Source organism: Botryllus schlosseri, chromosome 1, assembly GCF_051294905.1.
Source record: "Botryllus schlosseri isolate E-star chromosome 1, Bs_hap1, whole genome shotgun sequence".
In the NCBI taxonomy this organism is placed as follows: Eukaryota; Metazoa; Chordata; class Ascidiacea; order Stolidobranchia; family Styelidae; genus Botryllus; species Botryllus schlosseri.
The window spans coordinates 18549473-18574349 of NC_137236.1; the positions used below are offsets into that span (position 1 = coordinate 18549473).

Here is a 24877-nt window from a genome sequence, read left to right on the forward strand (position 1 = left end):
TGTCAGCCTATATCATGAAGTAACTGTGCCTGGCAAACCACAGTTGTTTAGTTACAGAAATTTGCGTACAGTACCGGCTCTCAACAAACGTTTATATCCACAACTATGACTGAAACAGAGTGGGTAGGCCTACCGGTAACAAGCACAAATAAAAATGGCTGAATGTTGTCAGTTAATCTGTACAACTAATATTCATTATTAACAATAGTGAACAATACCATCCTACTCATTCAAATACTCGCTTGTTGCACGTATTTCCTTTATCCAGTCTTCCATGATATCGGATAATATTGGGTTCTATATTACCACATCTAATCTAATGTTTGGCCGTCAATGTTAAATTGAATTTGCTTTTTTTGTATTCTCCATAAAGAACCTGATTGAGATAGACCGTCGTGGTGGAATCAAAGTAGCTCATGTTCATTTTCAAATTTTGAGATCCCTTTTGAGATCCCCTTTTCAAACTCATAGAAAATCAAGTTCTTGTAAAATGTTCATTTTTTTCGGCATCATCTCGACCATTGTTTATGGTTATCTTATTGTTTCAGAGTTAATCATGGCCAAGATATGGTAGAATGAAAATGAAAGCATTACATATGGTAATTTTATCAAAAGTTGTAAAGTGGACATAAAGCTTCTTTAATTCCACTGCGACAATAAGGAGAATCATTCTAAATAGATTGTCTCCCGGAGTTTGTTGATCTGTGCCACAATGAGGTAGGAAAATATGAAAAATGCAATATTCGCAGATACTAAATTACTGGAAAGCTCAACCTTAATATTCATAGGGCAGTGCATGCTAATATGAAAAGCCATACGCATTGTGTTTCTGGGGAAGAACTAAATGGAAAATCTCCATCAAAGAGGCATCGCGATACTCATAGTGTCAAGAATCATGAACGTGATGTTTGCGACAAAAAATTCTCTCGAAAGGATAAACTGAAGAACCGTATGAATATACATACTGGTGTAAAGAATCCCAGCTGTGATGTTTGCGGAAAAGAATATGCACACAAGAGCTACCTTAGAGTTCACATGAATATTCATGCTGGTGTCAGAAAACATAGCTGTCGTGTTTGTGGGAAAGAATTTACTCAGAAGGGTAACCTCAACACTCATATGGATATGCATTCTGGCGTCAGGAACCATAAATGTGATATTTGTGGAAAAGAATTCATTCAGAAGGGTAACCTCAAGACTCACATGCATACGCATTCTGGTGTCAAGAATCATAAATGTGATGTGTGTGAAAGAGAATTTACTCAGATAGGCAACTTGCAGACTCACATGAAAATGCATTCTGGTGTCAAGAAGCATAAATGTGATGTTTGTGGAAAAGAATTTACTCAGAAGGGTAACTTCGAGAGACACAAGGATATGCATTATGGTGTCAAGAATCATAAATGTGAGGTTTGTGGAAAAAAATATACTCAGAAGAGTAACTTGGATGGTCACATGGATATGCATTCTGATGTCAAGAGATATAAATGTGAGGTTTGTGGAAAAGAATCAACTTTCATGAGTGGCTTCACTGCTCACATGGCTTTGCATGCTGGTGTCAAAAAACATGAATGTATGTATGTGTGGAAGCATTGACTGCAAAATCTTCCTTAAATATGCATAGTATTCCTTCTCGTGTCAAAAGCCATAAATGATATACTGGCGGGAAGATATTACTTGCTAAATCTGCATTGAAAAGACATCTGGGTATTAACACTGATGAAGGAAATCGTAATGAGATATTTACGGGAAATGATTCTCTTCTCGAATTGGTCTCAGAGTTTATATGAACATGTATATAGGTTAGGGCTGTTCAAAAATAACTTTTTTTCTGGATTCCAGCCATTCAGTGATTAAATTGTCAGGTTGGCCTAAAAACGCTGCACAACAAATTTGGTTCAGCTCCAACAAGTTTGAGGCACCCAGATCCAATTAAAATTTTTAATTTATCAGGTTAAATTTGAAAATAACAAAAACAAATTTGACTCGATTTCAACTATCCACCAATCAAGGATAATCCGAGAATTATATACGAAAAACTCGAATAACTCTACTTCTACAGGTTGTAATTGAGTCATATTTGTTTTGCATCGTCCTTGAAGACAGCTCAACCATTTCATGGAATTGACTGAAAAATTTGAAATTTTCCTCGACAAATTGAAAATTTCAATTGGATCTGCGGAATCCTATCTATATTTGTTTGAATTGAACCAAATTTGTTGCGCAGCGTTTTTTAGGGTAACCTGACAATTTAATCACAGAATGGTTCTAATCCAGAAAAAAAGTTATTTTTGAACAGCCCCAATGTAGGCGACACGAATTATTGCTGTGGAGTTTGTGGAAGAAATGTCGTGCAGTAATTTATTGGAAAAACACTTGAACAGCCATCTTGATATGGAAACTGCTATTAAATATTATTAAATGAGATCTTAGCTGGAAAGAAAGTCCTTAAAATAGAATATGAAGACTCTCCAAGGCACCTGATATTCATCTTATATGTGCCACAGTATGAATGAATGGTCAGCCAAATTCATCAGCAGTTTTCTATTTTATTGTTGAAGTATGAATATGGTTTACCGATATCCATTGAATTGACGCTGATGGCAGTATAAAGCTCAATTCGCCAGGAGATTGCGCTTTTTCATGCCATTCTACCATTTACAATTTACTTTTACCGTGTACAGTCTATCACCTCAAAATATCTTGAGGCACTTGAAATAAACTCGACACAACATGGTGCAATCGAATCTACAAGAAATTACCCAATTCGCGATTACAATTGTGCAATTTGTAGAAGCCTAAATTGCAGGTTTTTGTTGGGAACCTTTTTCGTCCGAAGAGCCATACTGGCCCTTCATTTTCAATTGCAACTCCCAAACAGCCATACATGCCAATCATCTGTTACGTCACAAGTAAAAATTCGTGACGTCATGGTAGCACTAAATCGAAGTCACTGCATAGGATTCGTTGTGGTTGATTATGGTATTCGTGTTGATGTTCGATTGCCATGGTTATTTGTACTTACAGCCGTTGAGACTTTCGTCAATTAAACGCGATTGTGGGTTCATCTGATTCTTTTTAAATGTGCAGGTGCAGCAAAACACGGTCACCACATCAGTACATACTTTTTACAGGATGTGTTATGTCAGGGGATGCAAGCAAGGGAGTTCCTCGCCTGTCGTCACGATGTGCGTAGGGAATTTATGAAATCTCCAATGATATGGTATTTTCCATCGATGTTCATGAATGACAAATTTTTTAAAAAATTTCTCTCGAAATAACGCAATTTGCGTATTTATTGCTAGAAAATGAAGCTCAAAATGAGAGGACGAAGCCTCGCGTGTCATAGCACAATCCATCTTCAATAACTCAGAACTGATATTAATTGAATAATGTTGCACTGATTGCGAAAATCTAGCTAGGCCTTGCCTATCCATCGAGTTTTCAATTTTTGAAGTATTAGCCGGTAACATAACGTTTGAGCCCCTAACCATGGATACAACACTGCCTTGGCCTCTCAAAGATATATTCATGCTGCCTCGAGAAACAACTGTCTTATCCGTTATGTAAATTTACTTTACAAGTTGCTGCAATATTGATAAATTAGGTTTCACATAAAATATGTCAAAGAGCCATATGTTATATCCAAAAGAGCCATGCCATAGGTTCCCGACCCGTGCCCAATATGAATTTCTGTTTTTGTACATGATTGGTTTTTTTTAAGGTCACTGTTTCGGTCACTGTTTCTTCCATTTTGTGAGATGTACTCCGGTGCTACTTCCACTTTACCTTTTTGATTGTCAAAGCCATGGTTATTGCTCCTGTCGATTTGTCATGTGTCGATGTATGATGAAATTTTCAACAGATGTTCAGTATTTTTACTGAGTAGATGTATTATGCCTTCTTTCAATTTGTTTGGAATATGTTTGGATGTAATTGGTTGACTTTCTATTCATCTTTGTTGCATACTTGCATACATCAATCACTGATTGTTTTTCAACAGAACAAATTATGTATGAAACTTGAAGCTGCACACTAAAAGCGGCTTACATGGATTCTTGTGCAGCGCTAAGCGCGCTGTCTATGTATTTTTTAATGGTATTTCAATTTCTGAGGCATCATCAAATTTGACGTTCATTGCAAAGCCAAGAGTGTATTTCTGCTACACGTAATTAGCGCTATGTGTGGCAATGTGTTTACTCAACTATTAGACTGTGTTGGATGAAGTAACTCTACTTGGACGTTAAATTCGCCTTATGAATCGTGTAATTTTATATTAGCATGGTGATCTATTTCAATGCAGTCCGAGTACTCATATTGTATCATGTCATCAGAAATAATCATTCCGTTTCAGCTAGTCCATTGATATGGTAGAGTAGATTAGAAAAAGCAATTTCTCGGGCATGTCGCAAATACCTTTGAGTCGATATCAAGGAAAGCATTTAAAAGGTGATTGCGAAAGTAATTTAGTTAAGTAGTTTTTAGTTGATATGCCACGCAAGTTTGAACATTGCGAGGCGCAGATTAACCATTGGTGTCATCGCATAATAATTTACTGTCCAGATAGCGTATTGGTGGAGTGTCCGGCTTCTTGGTCTGTAGGTTATGGCAGTGGTTCTCAACCGCCGGTCCGCGGACCGGCGCCGGTCCGCGACGACATTCCTGCCGGTCCGCCAGGTATATTACAATTTTATACCTTAATTTCAAGATGCAATGTTGACGGTGATAAGTACAGAACAGATACGAGCTCACCCATAAACAGTGCAGTTTGCGCGATCATTCGTTTTCAATTCATTCATTTTGTGCAGGGCCGTAACTGGGGCACTCCAAACCGCCCAATTGGAGAGGGGCCGAGCTTGAAAAAGGCCCCAAAATATTTTGCAAAATGAACATAAATCAGAGCGTGTTTTTTAAAAACTTTTCCTAACATTTTTCAATTTCTTTTCGTGCTTTGCGCGATTTAGTGTCACTGAATGCCTTGCATATTATGTTCCCTTCTCCGAGAAATACGCATGATTTATAGAAATAGGCATTTCGGCGCCAGCCCTTAGCGCGCCACGACGTACCAACAGTCCAACACATATAATTAGGTTTACGCTAACATGGGACTCCGAAAGGCCGGGTTGTAATGACTCGAGTCATGACTCGACTCGACTCGAGTCACGGTATTCGGATGACTCGACTTGATTCGAGTCAATGTACATGATTCGAACCAAGTCATATGACTCGAGACTCAGACGGCTAGGATCGACCTGTCATTGTAATTTCGAACAATATTAAAGCAACCACGTGCAATATTGGGATCTCATCTATTAGTACTCGTACTTGAAAATGCGACCAAAAACTGCTGAAAGTTAGGAAAATTAGGATATTATTAATGCGAATTGCGAACCATTCGTTATCATCGAACAGAATTCTAAAAAGTGGGTTTAACAAGACTTTAACTGGGAACTGAACAGTCAACAAAATGACTTGGACTCGGACTCGAGTCATAATACCATGACTCGGACTTGACCCTCTGCTCCCTGACTTGGACTCGGTCTTGACTCGGTGGTGAATTGAAAATGACTATAGATTTGATTCGAGTCAAAATTATAAAAGTGAGATTGACTTGTGACTCGAAGCCTTGTGAGTTGGTTACAACCCATCCGAAAGGCGTGCTAAAATTTCGGCAGCGAGAAAACCGATTGAGTCATGAATGATTAAAAATTTTCGCTATTGGCGCGATTAAGCTACATAAACTTTCTCCTTACACTAAGTAGAATGAATGTGCTCACTAGTACAGGTGAAAACCTCGACCCAAAAGCAGGGTCTGGGGCCGAAGTCCCCGGAAGTTTTGCTTATCGGCTTGTGGGGGCCCAAGACCAACGTTTTTTTGGTGGGCTGACGAAGTCCATTTTCGACCCGGTTCTGCGCATGGCCGGTATAGCTGCTGTAAGGTGTTTTCTTGCTGTACGCATTGTATTCGTATAGCTGCCAGAATAGCCTGCATCTGGTGGTAGTGGGCAATGAGCAAGGTAGCACGACAATGAGCTTGATTCGACTATAAAACGCTTCTTCTCTCGATATTGTCAAAAGGAAGAATATTATTCGAGTCGGCGTGGTCGGTTAAACCCACGGCCTTCGGCGCGAAAGACTGTAAACGACTCTCGGCGGTATCACGTTTATCTGGACAAGGCAATTCTATCTCGACTCAGCAGACTCACTACCATAAAATGTCACTCTCTAGCACCATATAATTGCAAAAAACGGTTGCGTACTCTACATTTTGGCTTCATATCAATTTTGAAAGTTCACCGGTCCGCCAGACATTTATGAAATTTTACCGGTCCGTGGGGTGAAAAAGGTTGAGAACCACTGGGTTATGGTTTCCGCCCCCTGCTGTTTCAGACCAAAGACGTAATCAGTATAACTAGTATCCTTGGCGTCCTTTCTTGATGCTCGTCATATCTGGGATAGCATGGAGGGATGGTGTGCTAGACTATATGAGCGGGTGTATATGCTGCCAAAAGGATGAAAATAACGTCCTATTCCCAATTTGATGGATGTGTAGCAACAATTTCTGCATTATATTCTGTCAGTCTGATGAAGCTGCACAAGGAATTTGTTTTCCAAAATCGTTGATGTCAGATGGAAGTGGTTTGTATTACAATCGCTCGAGCAGCATAACTTCAACAAAATCGACCCAAAACCTTGAAAAAATAGAAATTCCAGTATATGGTCCAGTGATTAAATTATTTACTGCTCATGGAACGAATATCTTTTGTTATTAAAATTCTAGCAGTTCACCAATGCTAGGCCTAGTAATATTGAAAACTGCGAGAATTGGGTTGGAACATTCTTATTAGGGTCAATCATTACCTATAGGTCTACAGTGTTAGGCTAGCAACTTGGAAAATCCTGATACCTTGCTGCACTGTTTTATCATTATGTCAAAATACCTCTGATAATCCAACTACCTTGCACATATATAGATCTCAGATTTTTAAACATATCTCTGACGTTAGTCAGTTGCTTATTAATACCCTGTTCTTGTCATAGCAAGTCACATTCAAGCATTAAAGGTGCTACGCCGTGCAGATCGTGTGCCTGCAATTTCTAGACATCGGCTACGAATATTAGAAGCCCGAGAAACCACACCAAGGCTTACAAGGATGTTTACAAGTGAGTCTGAAATAAAGTTTGGTGCATGGGAGTACTTGTCTGACTTCCCGCAACTGTGGCCAGGGGAAAAGTATTTTCCTAAATCAATAATTGACGCAGAGTATTTTTGTTCAGTTATTTATTCGACTGTCCATTTTGTGTTTAGTGGTCAGTACTAGTTTTCTTGATTTTAATATAGTGAACCCTGAGTTGAAAATTAGCATAATTTATAGGAATGAATCTGATTGTATTCTTAAATACCGGTATGCGAGCAAGTATATTCCTAGTATCGCTCGGCGCTGCTGCGTTTGTTTGAGTTCAAAGGTGTGCAACCTGTGGGTGTGTGACTATTGAGCTAAGGCATTTTTGACACTCCAAAATACATGAAGTTTGAATTAACATTGGACTCTGTGACGTGTTCTACCTTCGATGATGTATATGTTCGATTGTTTATTGTCCATAGGCACCTAAATGACCGTGGACGAATAGGCTTGTTACTGCAATATGATCTCTGCAGTACAAATGAGGCCTTTCGAGCAAAATTATGTCTTCGGTGAAGAATTTTGTAGTGTGCATCTCTCGAAGTAAACTATTCTTTTAATTTTGTCTGCTACTTTCGGCTATCGACAATGCTGAGGGGCCATTGGCCGCACTGCCTGCACATATAGGCTGCTCAGTTCATAAAAGGCCTGTCATCTCATTAGCGATTAGCCTAATAAAGTTGATAGCGAGACTTGATATTAAATTCGGTGTCAATCTTCAAATAGCAAATCCGAATACCTGGATGCAAAAAATAAATAAATGAATGAACTATTCTCGGAATACTCATCTGCGAAGTAAGCATAGAATAATTTTTTGATACTAACCAACGGTATGTAATATTTCTCTTTTCGAACTCGATTTCAGCTCACTCGTACCCAGGGTTGTACCAAGACTTGGTGACCAAGTCACAAGATTACGAGTCCCAAATCAATTTCACTTTTATAGTTTTGACTCGAGTCAAGTCCTAGTCCAAGTTGGCGAGCAGAGAGTCGAGTCCAGGTAAATGTGTTGACTGTTCGGTTTAAAGATAAAAGTCCCAAGTTTACAACTCTGGTGATATCGAAGGCTTCACATCCTTAATATACTAACTTTCCTCACTTCTAACAGCTTCTGGTCACATTTTCAAGTACAAGTACTAATAGACGAAATACCAATAGTGTGGTAACTATACTATTCTTTTAAATTACAATTAAATACAAGTCTTGGCCCTGAGAGTCTCGAGTGATATGACTTGGTCCGTGTCATGCATAATGAGTCGACTACAAGTCCAGTCAATACACAGATTGAACCAAACGATTAGAGTCATCTCTTGTATTTTTTTTTAAATGACTCAAGCTGAGTCAAGTCGTCAAAAAATCGCTACTCGAGTCATCACAACCCTGCTTATACTAGAGACTAAACTCGTAGCAGATTAAAAACTCCATTTATGGGCTGCACATCATACAAAATTGGCACTTCATCGTGGGTTGCGCACCCCTGTTGTAAATTCCTTCTCATTTACTATTAGTGGTAGCCATATTCGAGACATGCCAGATTACTGGCAGTAGAATTTAAAGTAACTCAAGTAATTAGTTTGAAAAAGTAAGCTTTGGCGTCATTGAACACTTTTCTCGTACGATAACCTGGACAATGGACGCTTGCGTTAATTTTGACCTGACATCTGGCAAAAGCAATAGCTGCTTAACTACTAGTGTACTAGGTACTTACTATATAGTTAGACAAACGAAACCTTTGTATTTGGTAATGTCCTTGTCTCTACTGCCTAACCTTAGTCACAGGAAAGTGGTGTGATCGCCATTCATTGCATAGCACTTGGTCAAACTTGTGTTTGATCAGAAATTAAAATAAGTGTCGTGCATTTTGTGTGTCTACCGATAAAACCAAAAGTTTGTGTGAACCGGACATCATGAAATTGTGAAATATGTGAACAAGACCTTCATAATATTGGACAGTACACCAATGACCCCGATAAATTCCTCCATATGTATAGAGGTAGTTCAATGGAAGTGTGCTCAGTTTTTAATAGAGAGGCCTTTATACTTAGTAGAATCACCCATGGGCATTGCGATTCAGTAAAACTAATATGACTGAGAAGTTGTACCGAGCTCTCATTCCAGAAGTGTATGCAAAAATTATTCTACTTCTTCCATGAGGACCGTGTCGATAAGACACTCCAATCCTAATGAGTGCAGATTTCTCAGGCTTCGAATCCTATCTGCTGAACTAAATCTGCTTAAATTTCGACTTCGCAAGCCTTGCGTTCCGATCTTGTATTCACCTACAATTAAGCATCCTATACTAATATGCTCTAAGCGCGATTCGGGATATTGATTGCTCGTCTTGTGCTTGACGAATAGAGAGAGTGAATAGCAGAGACATAGGAAATGTAATGTGGGCAAGTGATTTCAGACAGTGTACAAATTTAATTAATCAACGAAATCGAACCAAGTAGAAAAATGAAATACAAATCAAGTACAGTTGAATTTCAAACTGACTCACTAAATACACGACTGGTCATAACAAGGAGTCAAAGACAGAGTGTATAAATCTACATTCTACATTCATGGACATTGTAGGCTGGATTACCAGTGAACCCAGCCCTCGGTGAACCCAGCCTTACAAACTCGTCTCTCGGTGAACTCGGCCCTCGGGAACTTTTGTAATTAAGTGTATTAACGAGTATTATTATGAATTATTAAACTAATAATGTTATTATCAACTGATTTGTCAATCTTGTAAGGAGGTCAGTGCATGCGTAGATCACGCAGTCACGGCGTGATCACGGATTGCGCAAGCGCCAAGCGCGGGAAAGAACGCGACGTTCACATATCGATCAGACCTCGGTGAACTCAGCCTTACAAACTCGGACCTCGGTGAACCCGGCCCTAGGTGAATTCCGCCCTCGGGAAATTTTGTATTCACCGGCAACCCTAATATCCCCCCTCCCCCAACCCTAATATCACACCCCCGGCAACCCTAATATCTAGGCTTACGATATTTTGGAAATCTAAAAAGAGGACACTTTTTCATAAATTTCCAACTTTCAAAATCGGAGTAGAATTGTCAAAAACCGGTTAATTTTTCCCACTTTGTGACTGGTTAACTAAAAAAAAAAAAAAAAAAAAAGGTCATCTTTTCCGCTGAGATCACAAAATAACGTTTTAAAAAAGGTCATCTTTTCGCTCAGAGCTAAAATCACCGTTTTTCACCCGTCGGAGCTTCACGTCTGTGCTAATATGTGGCATATCAATCGCAATTTGCTCTAAATCTGCTCTAAATCCTAAAAAAGAGGACAAAATCTCAAAAAAGAGGACAAAAGGGCGTCCTCCGAGGACACTTTCAAAAAAGTCAAAAAAGAGGACAAATCCTCTTAAAAGAGGACGTATGGTAAGCCTACTAATATCCCACCTCCGGCAACCCTAATATCCCACCTCCGGCAACCCTAATATCCCACCTCCACCAACCCTAATATCCTACCTCCGCCAACCCTAATATCCCAGCTCCCAGCTTTGATACAAAATTTCCCGAGGGCCGAGTTCACCGAGGTCTGAGTTCACCGAGGACCGAGTTCACCGAGGGCCGAGTTTGTAAGGCTGGGTTCACCGGCAACCGTAGGAAGATTAACATTTTAGTTATAAAGCAAAAACAGAGTTTACCACTAGTAAATGATAAAGTTAAAAATGTAGGCAATGGAAAGCTCAATTTTTTTCCTCCTATATGATGTTGCAAAATGGCATTTATTCTATCTGTATAAGTATGTTGGTCCTAATTATGTCTTTTTGTCATAGGTGACCTATTTCTGTCTCACAAAAGTGCGATGGTTCGCACCTTGGATCTCTGCGGCACTCCAAACAATCTAAAGTTCGGGATCATCTTAAGCAAGATCAGTCTCGAATGCGAAGACTCGGTATATATTTTGTTGCAATGTTGTCTATCCTGGTCTTTAAGATCTTGGTGGCCTGCCACGCCTTGTTTTTACGTCCACTTTCCATGTAATGACTTTGAATTGATTTGAGAATTTTCAATTTTAAAGTCTTTGTAATTCGACCTTACCCATGTAGGGGTTGCCCACTCTGAGATGCGTTATAGTTTTTGCTAAAGTTACACACTAGATAACCTTCCTGTAGCAACCCTGTCTATTTTTCTAGACATCATATCTATCTCGGCCACTTCGATAAATTTACATGTTTCTTTCGGTATGGTTTGCTGACTGGAACTGTATTGGTCAGATACCATTTTAATTATCATTATAAACCTGCTGTCAATATTATTACCTGCTCTTTCTTGCAGCATGTCTTACTTGGATCAACCATTCCACTGGGAATTTTACGAAGAACAATCACTCACTTGGTGTTTTTATATCAAGGGACACCCGAGAAATGTGCTCATCAGTCATAGCATAGAATTGCAAGGTGAAGTAGGGTGGTATGTATAGCTCGCTGCAGTTACTTTGAAGTTTTAGATCCCAGTCTAAATGCGATAGTGGCTCATATTCTCAGAAAATCACATGAAAATGGGAGGTTTCCACAAATTGTATGTTTAAATCTGAAACCAGATTGGAAAAATTTAACTCAAATTCAACTCCATGCTCATCTTTGTCAGATGAGTGATTTCCTACTAAAATAGGTTGGCATACACGTGATCCAAATCTTTTTCCTGGTAAAATTGGTGGATCTGATCTTTGTCTTTTTATCAAATACAATTACGTGCTCTCTGCTCACCTCGAGTGTCGACCGTATTTTAAATTTGTATTTTGGATTAGAATCCCAAATCCATGACCCCGGCGTGTTTTATCGGCGCTAATGTTCTGTCTTTCGTCCAGGGCTACAACAATACAGCGAAATGGGGGATTCTACGAGATGACTGCTGGTATCTAGCCTTCAGGTTAACAAAGATATTTTGTCCGGGAAGGTAATATGCCAGTTCCTTACTTTGACCATTGTGGGTAAGGGTATGGATAACTTTACCAGGTTAATGGAGATTGATGAAAGTGACGCTTAAACAAGTGTATCGTTGGGCCGACTATCTAGCACTGGCCTTTCTAAAGGTGAAAATGTATGAACAGTAGTGGTCAGCAGTGGCGTATCCAGGGGGGGGTTTTAGGGGGTCGGAACCCCCCCCTTTTCAAAATCATAAAAAATGATGTCAAATATAGCCTCTAATATTTGCTAATTTATTAGTTTAACATATTCGTTTTTACGTATGAAAAGGCGAATATGGCGTCTTAATGTTATTTAAGGGGACTAAAACCCCTACAAAATATTGGAATTATGCGCCGAATTAGTCGAAAGGATAAAATAGGTCATTATAATTCGCTAATTCCATACGAATTCTGCGCTTGTTCAGCTACATTTCAGCTGTGGCAATTGCCGACGTTCTCAACTTTCTTCCCTCGATTTCTCTCTCGCCTTGCTAAACGAGAGACGCATTTTAGGAAAATCTAATCTAATTGGCCGACACGATACGTAATTGGAAAGACGAAGTTGTCGGCAATCAACATCGCTCGCGAATTCGCTGCACCTGCTCGCCATGAAATCCTAATTAAGAATTGCACGCGGCGTGTTGATTGATCGGCGAGACGCAGACACGACGGCACCAGTACGACAATGCTATTCTCAAATCCACATTGTATTCGCGATTATTGGCGAGAAATGGCCTAGGATTGACATTCACATTTCAAAATACAAGCCTAGCAATCCACGTTCTCGATTGTTAGGTGGCTTGCTGTCGTCCAAATACAGGCCTATGTTGTCGCTGAACGGGAGAATTGAGTAGGCCTAGTAGTAAAGTTAACCTAATTATATCGGCTGACAAGTTTCTCTGTCGATCAAGTTATTATCCCAGTGTGTACTCTGTATTAGTTGGCTGACTTGCGTGCTTGCAATTAAGGTCTAATTATCTTCGCGCGTACTACACGCTCAGCCGTACGGCTAGTAAAGCCATCGAAAAGCACACATTCGTGTACGACGTACACTGCTCACACCACACCTCTCTGTGGCGATCGCCCTCGTTTATGCTACCGCCCTATTCCGCGCTTGTTCGTCCGCTGCGATACTACCGACCTTGCGCATAATATCGTCAAAACCCAACAAAATCGCGCATCTCTGACCGGAACTAGGCGCTTGAAGACGGGCGGCGTTTGCCGGCTCATGACTAAATGTGAGCATTTACGAATTTCTTTCAATCATACCGTAAAAGAAACGCGATTTTCAGGCAATGTCCGTATCGTATTCGTACATCTCCCACTCACCGCAAATCTCTGTTTATTATTAAACTATAATATATTAAATATTCGCCATGGTGTGGAGACGAGTGATCGTAATCATGACGTCACAATAGCCAATTTCGTAACGCAAAACCCCCCCCTTTTTCGCGCTCTGGATACGTGCCTGGTGGTCAGTAACAAAGTACTCCTACTTTTCCGAGCACTCAAGTATGTTTTACCTGCTTGTGCTATTTATCCAATCACGGTGACACTATTTTTATAAAATCTAATTCTTGTGTCAATAGTCAATTTGTGTTTGTCTCGTAGATGCACCTCGCCATTTTCAAAGTAGCGATCTCACATTAACCGCTAAAATTTGCGATCCATCGACCAAATCAACTCCTTGGGAACTTTTCGTATCTTTCCTGTCTACGAGCCATGTCTTTGAAATTCATAGTTTACACATTTATGGCGTTGCTCTGACTACCACTGTACTGTGCAGTACATGAAGGAAGCAACATAACCCTCTCTGGAATATGATAGGATGTTGTTTATTTCAGTGCTCGATGTATTTGCGCCATATACACCGACTCATGATGGACATACACACAATCTGTTCAGTGTTCATACACATACCATGAGAGCATGATGTGCATATGCCGCTGGAATAGGAAGTGTACACAAATAGCCTTGTAAGGATTTTCAAGTCTTGAACCACCTCTCCATGCTATCCTGGTAATGATGAGCCTGAAGTTGGGAAGCCACGGATACCAATGGTACTAATCAGGTCTTTGGTCAGATCCGGACGTGGATTGAACCCATGAATTCCCGATCAAGAAGACGGGCGTAGCAACAAAATTTGCCATCATGAATACTAATATTTTGCAAAATGTTGGTTCATACTGAAATTTGCAGCTTTTCTCAGAAAAGTTGCACAGAAACGATAAGTTCATATAGTTTTGAAGAAATGCTAATTAGATCCGAAATTCACCGTCCAAATTCCAGCTTCGAAGAACCGTCATCAAAATTTATACGTCTTTTCAAATCCAACTCTAGATTCAAATTTGTTAACTAAGTTTGTTGAATTCCAGTTTCTATTCGTAAATCCCTATTCAAAGCGGCTCTTCTTTTTCCCAGGTCTGTTTTCGATCCGAGCTGGAAGATCTTCTCTGCAACCTAGTTACGGTTGACCTGACCAAACGATACGGCAAAGTGAAAAACACCGTCGCAGACATCCAGATTCACTGCTGGTTTTCAACCGTTGACTGGTCTGCAATTCACCGGAAAAAAGTAAGCTGACCAAGTCCACAGCTTTTGATTTAATGTGGCGATTAGGGGCTGGCGATATCGAGTGACGGCAATAGGTAGAAATGTCATCACTTTGCATAAGTTACAGAAGCAGATCTAAGTTACTGAGCTCCAGATATTAGCTGATTTATTATTTCGAAATCCGAACTATGTTCAGTTCATGTTCCAAATCCATGCTCATTGCTCATCTTTGAAGTAGGGCTGTATTCAGCACTGAAATATGAGTCGAGTAGCTAGATTCGATTTTTTCAAGTAACAGACCGACTCTAGCCTGTCTCTAGGGTGGATTTGTCGATGAGAAATATTGTCTAGAAATAATTATCTTCACATCGTCATATCACATCCAATACAATTGCCACAAGGTTACGGTATCCATGGTATGATACTTCTGTCGAGTACTGATACGAAATAGTCATGGTTAAGATTGGAAAGTTATTTTAATAGCATGTAGCTTGGGGTGCATTCCTTATCCTTGGCTCCACAAAGAAGGGACATATTTGAACTTTCTGCCTCATCACACCGGTATGCCGCATGATAGGTAGTACTATGCTCGACAAGGTATCAAATCATCCAGTTACCTGATTTTTCCCACCATTGAATTGTAAGCTTAACACTGAAGATTTAATATTTGTCTACTCGATTTTGCCCAAGCCTGTAGCGTGTAGCGACTCAGATCAAGTCAGGGTGGGGTAGGGACTCGAGATATTTCAGATCTGACTCAAATACTCCACTTGAAGCTTAATGCTTGTGTCATTATTAAATGACCCGTGTAGGTTCTCGAAGTTTGCTTTCCCCTATTGCTGACCATCCCTCGACGTCACGTTGTTGAAGATTTATCAGAACGTAAAGTTGAGAACCAAAATACCTCGCAAAAACGTGACAAGACTGCTTCTCAATACGACTTGGCCAAATTGAGTACCTGCTTAATGCGATTCTGACTTTAGTGTTAAGGTTCGAGTTGTATCGAGTATCACTGACTACAACATTATATCATTATGAAAGATATTGAAAGTTAAAATATGTAGGCCTACCTTTTATATGAACACAAAGAATATAATGTCAGTTCTACATCATATGTTGAGGGGACTAGCAACTCAACAGCACCACCTCGCCAAGGGCAATCCCCATCAGCATGAAATTTTCACAGCTGCTAGGTGTCGCTATGCTATAAAAATATATCACAAACTGTAGTTCTAGCCCACTGAATTTGGATTTGGCAAGAGAAACATTACTCCGGCACGCGAAACACCGTGATGCCCATTGCCCATTTTCTGATCTGATGCCTGTTTTAGGAAGCGGAAGGATAGTCCTGCTTGTTGCTTAAATTTGAAGGATTATGTGCAACTCGTCTCGGAGTTATTTCGCTTTGGAATTTCAAAATTAATTTTTTTTTTAATTTAATGTGACTTCCTTAAACTCAGACCATGTTATACCTAGACCAAACAAAAATGAGCAAAACATAGATCCGGATGTTGGCTTTTCAAAAAAACCATGAGCAAGTCATTTACGACAAAAATTTCGCACCAATTTCTTGTTTCTGCTTAAGAAATATTACGAAATTTTACAATGGAGAAAAACGTTACTGAACGTTTCCGCAATTAAAAGAGAACACTAACGGTATGACAAGTGAAATTGAAATTTTGCAATTTTTAATTTTTTTTTGGCCTCGACGAAAAAACAGAGTTTGCATGTTAATATTTCCAACCAAAAAAGATATTATTAAAATTTATAAACTTTTTCAAATTTATGGTCGCTAGTCCTCTTGAAGATAATTTGTTGTTTTGTACCATACCTATTTCATTGCACCTTGTGACGATGCTGTATGTTGATTCCGACTTCACAGCTGTATCACTTCCACTAATGCGGGTATTTCTGTACTACATGTTTCGTATACTGCGATGCAACCAGTCGGGCTTTCAAAGCTTCCTCAGTGGAAAATACTATCAAAACTATAATTTTCGTCGATAAAATAACGCTTAAAAATGGTCTCGAATCATTAGGATTACTACATCAGGGTTTTAACCAAGTGACAAGGTTCTGAGTCGCAAGTCAATCCCACTTTTATAGTTTTTACTGGAGTCAAGGCCAGTCATTTTCAATTCACCAAGGCAAGTCAGAGTCCAAGTAGGGTAGTAGATGCTCGAATCCTGGTCATAGTGTTTTGACTCGAGTCCAAATGTCCTTATGTTCACTGTACTGTTTTCATTTCGATCCAGCATAACCCATTGTTTTCAACTCTGCTCGAGAGATATAGAAGGGCTAGCATTCATAACATGGTAATTTTCCTCAGTTTTAACAGTTCTCAAGTCGAGTCGAGTCTCAAATCGCGACTCGAGTCACTACAACCCTGTTAAGTACTCGATTCAATATGCCCAGCTCTACTTATCACATCCCTGCACTGATAGATATCGACCCTGGTCTGTTCTCTGCCAGGTAGACGCGCTGCTCATTCCGAAATTGAAGCACACTGTGGACGCCACAAACTTGGATGACTACGAAGAGGAGTAAATACGAATTGATGTGAACGAGAAGCGCGCCAAAGAATTCGCGAGCTCGACCGCGTCCAGATCCAGGACTGTGCCTTTACAAATGATCGGATCGAGGGTACATCGGTAATCGCAGCAAAGACTTCCATGCCTCGTTAAAGGTCTAGGACAGTGTTTCTCAACCGGGGTTCTGACATTTTCAGACGATCCACGAAACCGCTAAATTTGGAAAATTGTTGACAGGCTAATTTGTATTTTTTTGAATTAGAGAAGTCACGAGACAGTTTTGCAACTGCTAAAACTTCATGACTCACATAAACAGAATGGTCGTAATTAGGGCTGGGCACAATGATTCGAGTACTCGAATCTGAATCGAGTATTAATTTTAATGATTCGAGTCGAGTAGTAAAAGACGAATTTTTCGAGTACGGAAATTATACGCTCCTCGCCACTGAAAGGTAATTTATAAACGAGAATTAAATTTACGATGCTATTTTCCACTGTGGTAGCCTTGAAACCTTGATTGTCCCGGACAATTTGTCCTTATCGCAGCATGCGAAACAGTGAAAAAAAGAACGTTACTAGAAATAGCAGTATAGCACATTTACATAGTTAAGATTATCCCACAACATTCTCACACAGTGCAATGAGATCGGTATGGTCGAAAAATATACCTAAGTATATATCTTTTATGTGATGAATAACAGGAATTATATTATTTGTGGTGGCTTAAAAGATACATATTTGAGCTTTGACATATAACATTCTGTTATGACGTCATAATGAGTGGTACTCGACTCGAAGCATAATACGTGATTCAGAATCGAATCACTCAGGTACTCGATTTTACCCAGCCCTAGTCGTAATATGTTCACTAAAATCTGTTTCTCAATTTTGATGTTGTGTATGTTGTGATCACACCCAAATGTGATGTTGGTAATGTTACGCGTTTTAATTACATCTGTTGTGGAAATGTATTTTCGGCACTCTTTCATATCAGATAGACGGCGCGGATTTTCAAGACACAACCGCGTGTGTCAGGGTTGTAACCAAGTCACAAGGCTCCGAGTCACAAGTCAATCTCAATTTTATAGCTTTGACTCGAGTCAAGTCGAGTCATTTCAATTCACCACCGAGTCAAGTCCGCGTCCAAGTCGGCGAGCAGAGGGTCGAGTCCGAGTCATGGAATTATGATTCGAGTCCGAGTCCAAGTCACTGTGTTCACTGCTCAGTTTCGTGTTAAAATCTTGGTAAACCCACTTTTTATATCTCTGTTTGGTGATATCGAATGGTTCGCATTCAAAATATACCAATTTTCCTCACTCTTAGCAGTTTCTTGTCGCATTTTCAAGTACCAGTACCTACAGACGAAATCCCAATTGTGTGTTGGCTCTGGAATCACAATGAAATGTCGGGGTTGGCCGTCTGAGACTCGAATCAATACACAGATTGACTCGAGTCGAGTCATTTCCGTATTTTGAAAAAATGACTCGAGTCAAGTCGAGTCATCAGAAAATCGTGACTCGAGTCGAGTCATTACAACCCTGGCGTGTGCTAGGAAATTTAGCTACACCACAGAATTCGCTTTGAAATAATAAATGTCTCATCAATTTCTACGTAACTGAGGACTACATGATGTTATTATCAAGAATGGCCATTTTGTTGTTGTTTATCAATTGGCTACAGCTGATAATTAATTACAAAGCACAGATGACGGTTGCGTGATAATTGGGCTGGATTTGAACTAAATCTTTAGGGGTCCGCAGAGGTTCGTGATGGTCCAACAGGGTCTGCGAAGATAAAAAGGTTGAGAACCGCCGGTCTAGGGCAAAGATCATAAAATTGGATTGATTAAAGATAGGATTTTCTTGTTCCTCAAGATTTAACTACCCAGAATTGAATAATTAAATATTTAAATTTTTGGTGTCGAACATTGCTTCGTTTCTATTTCAGCTGGCTTCTATGAGCTCTCGCCTATCCTGTTCAAATGCTGGAGATGTGTTGGTGGGTCTCGACGAACTCACAAATAAAAATACTTTATTACGGAGGCACTGGTGTGGTCTTTTGTGCGAGGTGGTTTTAGAGCAGAGGTGTCCAATGTCGCGCCCCATCAACTGATATTCCCTTGACAATATAAGGGAGATGGAAATGGTTTGGTTGTATCAGCATCAAAAATTGTGGAAGTAGTGGGCCTCGCAAATGACAAATCACGTGGTTAAGTGACAAAACCGACCTGCCTACTACGGAAAATAAAACTACTTCGTTTCTGATGTCACTTAGATTTTATGTGCCCGATAAAAAGATGACAACTGACTAGAGATGAATCACTGAAGAGAGGGAGAGTAAGAGATAACATTCCTTTTCGCCTGCACCATCGAGATTCTTCCACGATGTAGAATCCATACGACCGTAGGGTCACCTAAAGCTGCGGATACCAGTCTTCGAGCCTTTGGTCTGGCCCGGTCGAGAATCGAACCCACGTCCTACCGATCAAAAAGCCAGACGCATCACCGTTATACACTATCTCTATTTTTTTGGTTGGAAACAGTAACATGATACCCGGTCAGGTTCATTAAAAATAATTGCCATTAAAAATTTCAATTCTACTGGTTATACCGTCATAGTGTTTCTTTTACTGCGGAAATGTTCGATAGTGTAACATTTCATTACATCGCTTCATCGTATATCAAAATTTTGTATGAAATATTATTCGTAAAAGATTCACTAAAAGTTTTGTAGAAAAGCTATCATCCAGGCCTGTGTGTTCATATTATTTTTTTACTCAAGTTTACCATGCTGCGAATTGTGGAACCGAACAGCAAATGTTGAGAACGTAAAGTACAATTTTGAAACTCTAAATCGATATTTTTCCAAGATGAGTTGCAGCTAATCTTTCAAAATTTATATTCATGTAGCACTGTCCTAGTAATTCCTAAAACCTAGCGTTGGATCGGTGAAGGGACATCTCAATGTCGAGGTACGATGTTATGCGTGTCGTAGCAGTGGTAGCACTTTATTTTCTGTCAAATCCGCTTCGAAGTATCAAAAGTTGTTCACAAATATTTTTCCAATAGTCTGTCTCCTGTGTTTGATGACTTTTTCATACCTGCTAAAAATGTCCATTCCCATTGCACGAGATCCTCGTCAAAGGGAATAATCTACTTACCCCCACCCAATAGCAACCTAACTAAGAGATCTATATCGACTACTCGGGACCTATCATTTGGAATGCACTACCACCACATATCCGTGAATTGCCTTATGATAGATTCAAAAAAGCCCTACTTGATCACCTCCTGTCGTTACACTAACACTGTTGCCCTACCTCGCCCAGACATTGCCTCATTGATCATTTGCTACCATCGTTTAATTTTTCTTCTATTTTCTTCTATTTTAACATTTTTACAGCCAGACTGTTCAGAGTCAAGTGTACCTGTTTGATGCTGGTGTGATCAGACTAGATGACCTTCACGGTCTTATCGATCATTCCTATCTAATACCGAATACTGTGCACGCATATTTTCTGTACCGCCATCACTGCCGTATGTTATGTATTTTGGTTGGATGAAAAATAAAGACTCTCTCTCTCTTAGGTAGGTAAGAAGTAGAACTACAATTTTTGAGATTCCGCTTGTACCATAGCGACACCTAGCGTCTGCTAATTTTACGGTGATGGGACAGGCCTTCACAAGATCGCCCTGATAAGGTTCTAGTCCCATTATGATTGTAATTGTTATGATTATAAGGCCACTAACTGGATTGTGACTAATCGGTTTCCTTTCAACTAAATATGACTTCGTCACCGCCTCCCAAAACGTTGAACTCGCCCCCCCCCCCGCTAGGGTGAACGACCTGACATCTGGGGGGTTCACCTACAGAGCCCGTCCAAGCCAATAGTCCAAAGCGCGGGTTCATTCTCTTGCGGCTTCCTAGAGCATGAGCTCTTTATTACACACCATGCAGAAAATACGTTCCAAACTTTCAATGCAATTAAAAAAGTCATTTTTATAATTTCTCTGGTTAGTATTGGCACGCGTCCAAATTATTGCATTTTGAAAGTGAGATAGAAGGTTCCTATATATTGGCAGAACCGCGGTTGACAACCACTGTGTTTGAGTGAGAGATCGCACTTGGTCGATTCGACATCCTCCTCTCATAACACTACATCACACTATGTTTTTAGCGCATTGTACACTGTGTGTCTTGATCGGTAAAAATAAATAAACCCGCCCATTGCATATTAATTTATTGCACATTCAATAGATATTACACCGCTACCGTACCTCATTATTTGAAGTCATCGAATGACACGAAGGATGTGAATGATGAAAATCAAAAGCATGTCTTTTGGAAATTTCATAGATTCAAAATACTGTCAATCAAGGATATCTACAACTCGATAATTTCAGATATCACTGCATCCAACTATAGATAACTAACCTACGGATAGATACGCAACACCCGTCGTCACGCTCTCTTGCCCGGAGGAAATTAGTGCTCAGCAATGTGAACGCAGCATAATTGTTAATCCCATAGCTGACGACCTGATCACTCAAATTAAATAGAGTTGATCTTATTTGAAAGCTACTGTCGCGTTGATTCTGAAAATATACAATGAAAGTTCATTAAGGGAATGGAACCAGCTCGAAATAGCCTTCATAGACTGAAAATTGGCATTGTTGCTAACAATGGCAGAGACGCAGCACAATGACCATAACAATGGGCCCTGCATGGTTGCGATTGTTTACAACAATGCAGATTTTCAGACTTTGAGGTGAATTTTGAATGGGTTCAGCTGCCCTGATCCGATTTTAATGTACATTTTCGAAATCAGTGCGACAGTAGCTTTCAAATAAGATCAACTTTATTCAATTTGAGCGCTCAGGTCATCAGCCATGGGATTAGCAAATATGCTGCGTTCAGATTGCTGAGCCCGTAGGTTAGTTATCTATAATCCAACGATCATGGAAGTATATATAAGCTTTCCTGTTATCGTAATTTGTAATTACGAGATTCTGCCTAGAAGCTTGAAAGCTCAATGAACTAGATCACGCTAGATGGCGTAAATGCACCAGCCCGGTGACTTACACTATGGGGTTTCCCCACAGCAAAAGAAAGCCCAAGTATGGAGGAGCAGGCAGCATACTCGTTAATTCTCGTGCGTCAAGTGTCGACTACAGAACGTGCTCTTTGCAGTCGAGAAATAGTGTCTTGTGTCGTGCCAGTCGATAGGTTAGATATTTCAGATGAGGGATTGTGATGCACAGTCGCAATACTGGCATCGTTCATGCGATCGATTTTCACCAGGTGCTTAGACGTCAGACCCACTGCACCCGATAATCCGATATGTTGGCTGGTGCTGCTATATCAGCTTTTGTTGATGTGTGATTTTGTATTCTATACATACTGATACTTTCTGAAGCTGTAATTCCGATTTCAGTGTGCATCAGAAATGGTATACCCAGGAGTGGTGCACCCGAGGCCGTACAACGAAAATCATGCGGCCGTCAGTATACATGTTTAAGTTTGCGTGTGTTGGCAAATTTGTTTATGCATAGGTTTTCAGATAACATAACAATTTTATGGGGTAGCCAATGAGATTTGAATAATAATTTGCACCATTATTTTTAACAGATCGCAATGCTTCTATTGGTTGCAACTGTGCCAAAATAGGAGTGAAGTGTATTTTTAGCCAACCGAACAATTGTGTCAAGTAGTATCCAGTAAAATTTGACAAACAAGGTCTTTTTAAGCAGCTTTAATGCTTTACTACTTGATGAAGTAGCCTACTTCTACGGTTGCCGGTGAACTCAGCACTTGGTGAATTCGGCCGCACAAACTCGGCACTTGGTGAATTCGGCCCTCGGGAAATTTTGTAATGAAGTGTATTAACAGCTATTAATATGAATTATTAAACTTATAATAGTGTTATCAAGTGATTTGTCAATCTTGTAAGCAGGTCAGAGCATCCATAGATCACGCAGTCACGGCGTGATTAGATCACGGATTGCGTAGCCGCGGGAAATAACGCAGCGCTCATACGGTCTGCTTGGAATCGATGGCGTGAATGACGGGCGTGTGTCGTGTAAGTTTTGAGAAGATGAATCTTGGCGTTGTATGTGAGATCGCAGCTGTGGACGATCAAGCGGCGATTCTTCGTTTATCGATCACGACAAGCCAGTGTTCCTCATCAAATGTTTTGCATGATCACGTCAAAATAAATTATTTTTTGTCTTCGGAGAGACGATTCCACTCTGGGGTTAGGGTGTCTCGATAACAGGGTTGAAGGATCCCAAGATTACGAGATCTACCGCGAGCCACGACACATTTAAATTTCCTTTTTGATACTGTTCATTCATATTAAATGCATTTCTAATGTGAAGGTGTTCCAGTGCCAATTCCTCCAAGGGCCGAGTTCACCAATTGAAGAGCGTCGCATCATTTTCCACGGTTACGCAATCTGTGATCTAATCACGCCGTGACTGTGTGATCTACGCATGCCCTGACCCCCGTACAACATTGACAACCACTCAAAGTGCCAAGTTCACCGGCAAACATTCCAGTAATCACTCATGGTGACCGGTACCGCTACGAGATCTAACACGGCCGAATTCAACAAGTGCTGAGTTTGTGCGGCCGAATTCACCAAGTGCTGAGTTTGTGCGGCCGAATTCACCAAGTGCCGAGTTCACTGGTAATCACATCTGATTACCTTATTATCATATTATTCTTAGTATATTTCACCATGATAATTCTTAAACTGGGGTGCGTGAAAGCATCAGAAGTGGGGCGCGAAGCCGAGCTCAACTGAAAATTTTTTTTAACAACTACTTCATATTTGTTGTTGCTCTGTATTTAGTCTGAATTTCACAGTTAAAAATCTCACATCCATAGTCGTAACCTTCCATGCCATCAAACTATCCGTTAGGTTGCTAGCAACATATGGTTGCGTTTTGTGATATGTCGATAAGGGGGCATGAAATCTTTAACCATCATAAGAGGGAGCACGTGTCTTATAAAAGTTTGAGAACCACTGTTCTAAGGTAAATAGCCTACTTCCTATATTATTTTTTTATGTTCAATTCCAAGCGCGACAGCCCGATCTCAAGGCCCACACAGTTTGAAAGGTTTCAACTGCTAAACATAACAGAAATCCTAAACGAGATTGACATAATTGGGATCACGCGTGGGATTTCAGATTGGCCACTCCAGTTTTAATTATTTCAGCGATGTGCTTGCAGTGATTCGCGTGTGTCTTAGGTAGATTCGTTCTCTTTATGTGTAGACTTGGGGCATTTATATTTTATCTACACATAGTAGAAGCGTGTTTGAAGCTGACATAGTTATTATTCTGGGAGCATTGTGTGTCCTGTAACTGAAACATAGGTGAAGTTATGGAATCTATGAACAGATCACTGCTCACAGATTTGATTTTTAATCCTGTTCTAAGAATCGGAACAACCGACTTTCATCTCTATGGTTTTGACAAATTGGTTATTGAAGTCGACCAGCCTATCAAATCTCGCCACTATCTTTTCGACCCGTGTATGATATCATCAAAGCAATGTTTGTTTTGTTTAAAATAAGCACATATGTTATCTCCATGTCCTCACTATATAATCAAATACCAATATTGCGTTTTGGTTTATAATCCCATTTTATATTGTGCGGCCCGCGAATGGATTCAGATGTT

The 24877-nt window shown here is 40.0% G+C and overlaps 1 protein-coding gene across 3 annotated transcripts; it reads left to right on the top strand.

The window, feature by feature from the left end:
- Positions 1 to 1595: 1595 nt before the first annotated feature.
- LOC145444050 (uncharacterized) lies at positions 1596 to 19232 on the top strand. 3 transcript variants are annotated; one of them, XM_080321969.1, is made up of 9 exons: positions 1596 to 4449; positions 7042 to 7164; positions 10974 to 11092; positions 11476 to 11566; positions 12008 to 12096; positions 13951 to 14082; positions 14528 to 14680; positions 17132 to 17310; positions 19138 to 19232. In XM_080321969.1, the coding sequence occupies exons 1-5, from the start codon at positions 4404 to 4406 to the stop codon at positions 12046 to 12048; spliced, it is 420 nt and encodes a 139-aa protein (XP_080178095.1). In that variant the 5' UTR covers positions 1596 to 4403; the 3' UTR covers positions 12049 to 12096; positions 13951 to 14082; positions 14528 to 14680; positions 17132 to 17310; positions 19138 to 19232. The 3 variants fall into 3 exon arrangements, with proteins under 3 accessions (XP_080178095.1, XP_080178102.1, XP_080178087.1); XM_080321976.1 differs by lacking the exon at positions 13951 to 14082 and having other exon boundaries at positions 11476 to 11597; XM_080321961.1 differs by lacking the exon at positions 13951 to 14082.
- The last annotated feature ends 5645 nt before the right edge of the window (positions 19233 to 24877 follow it).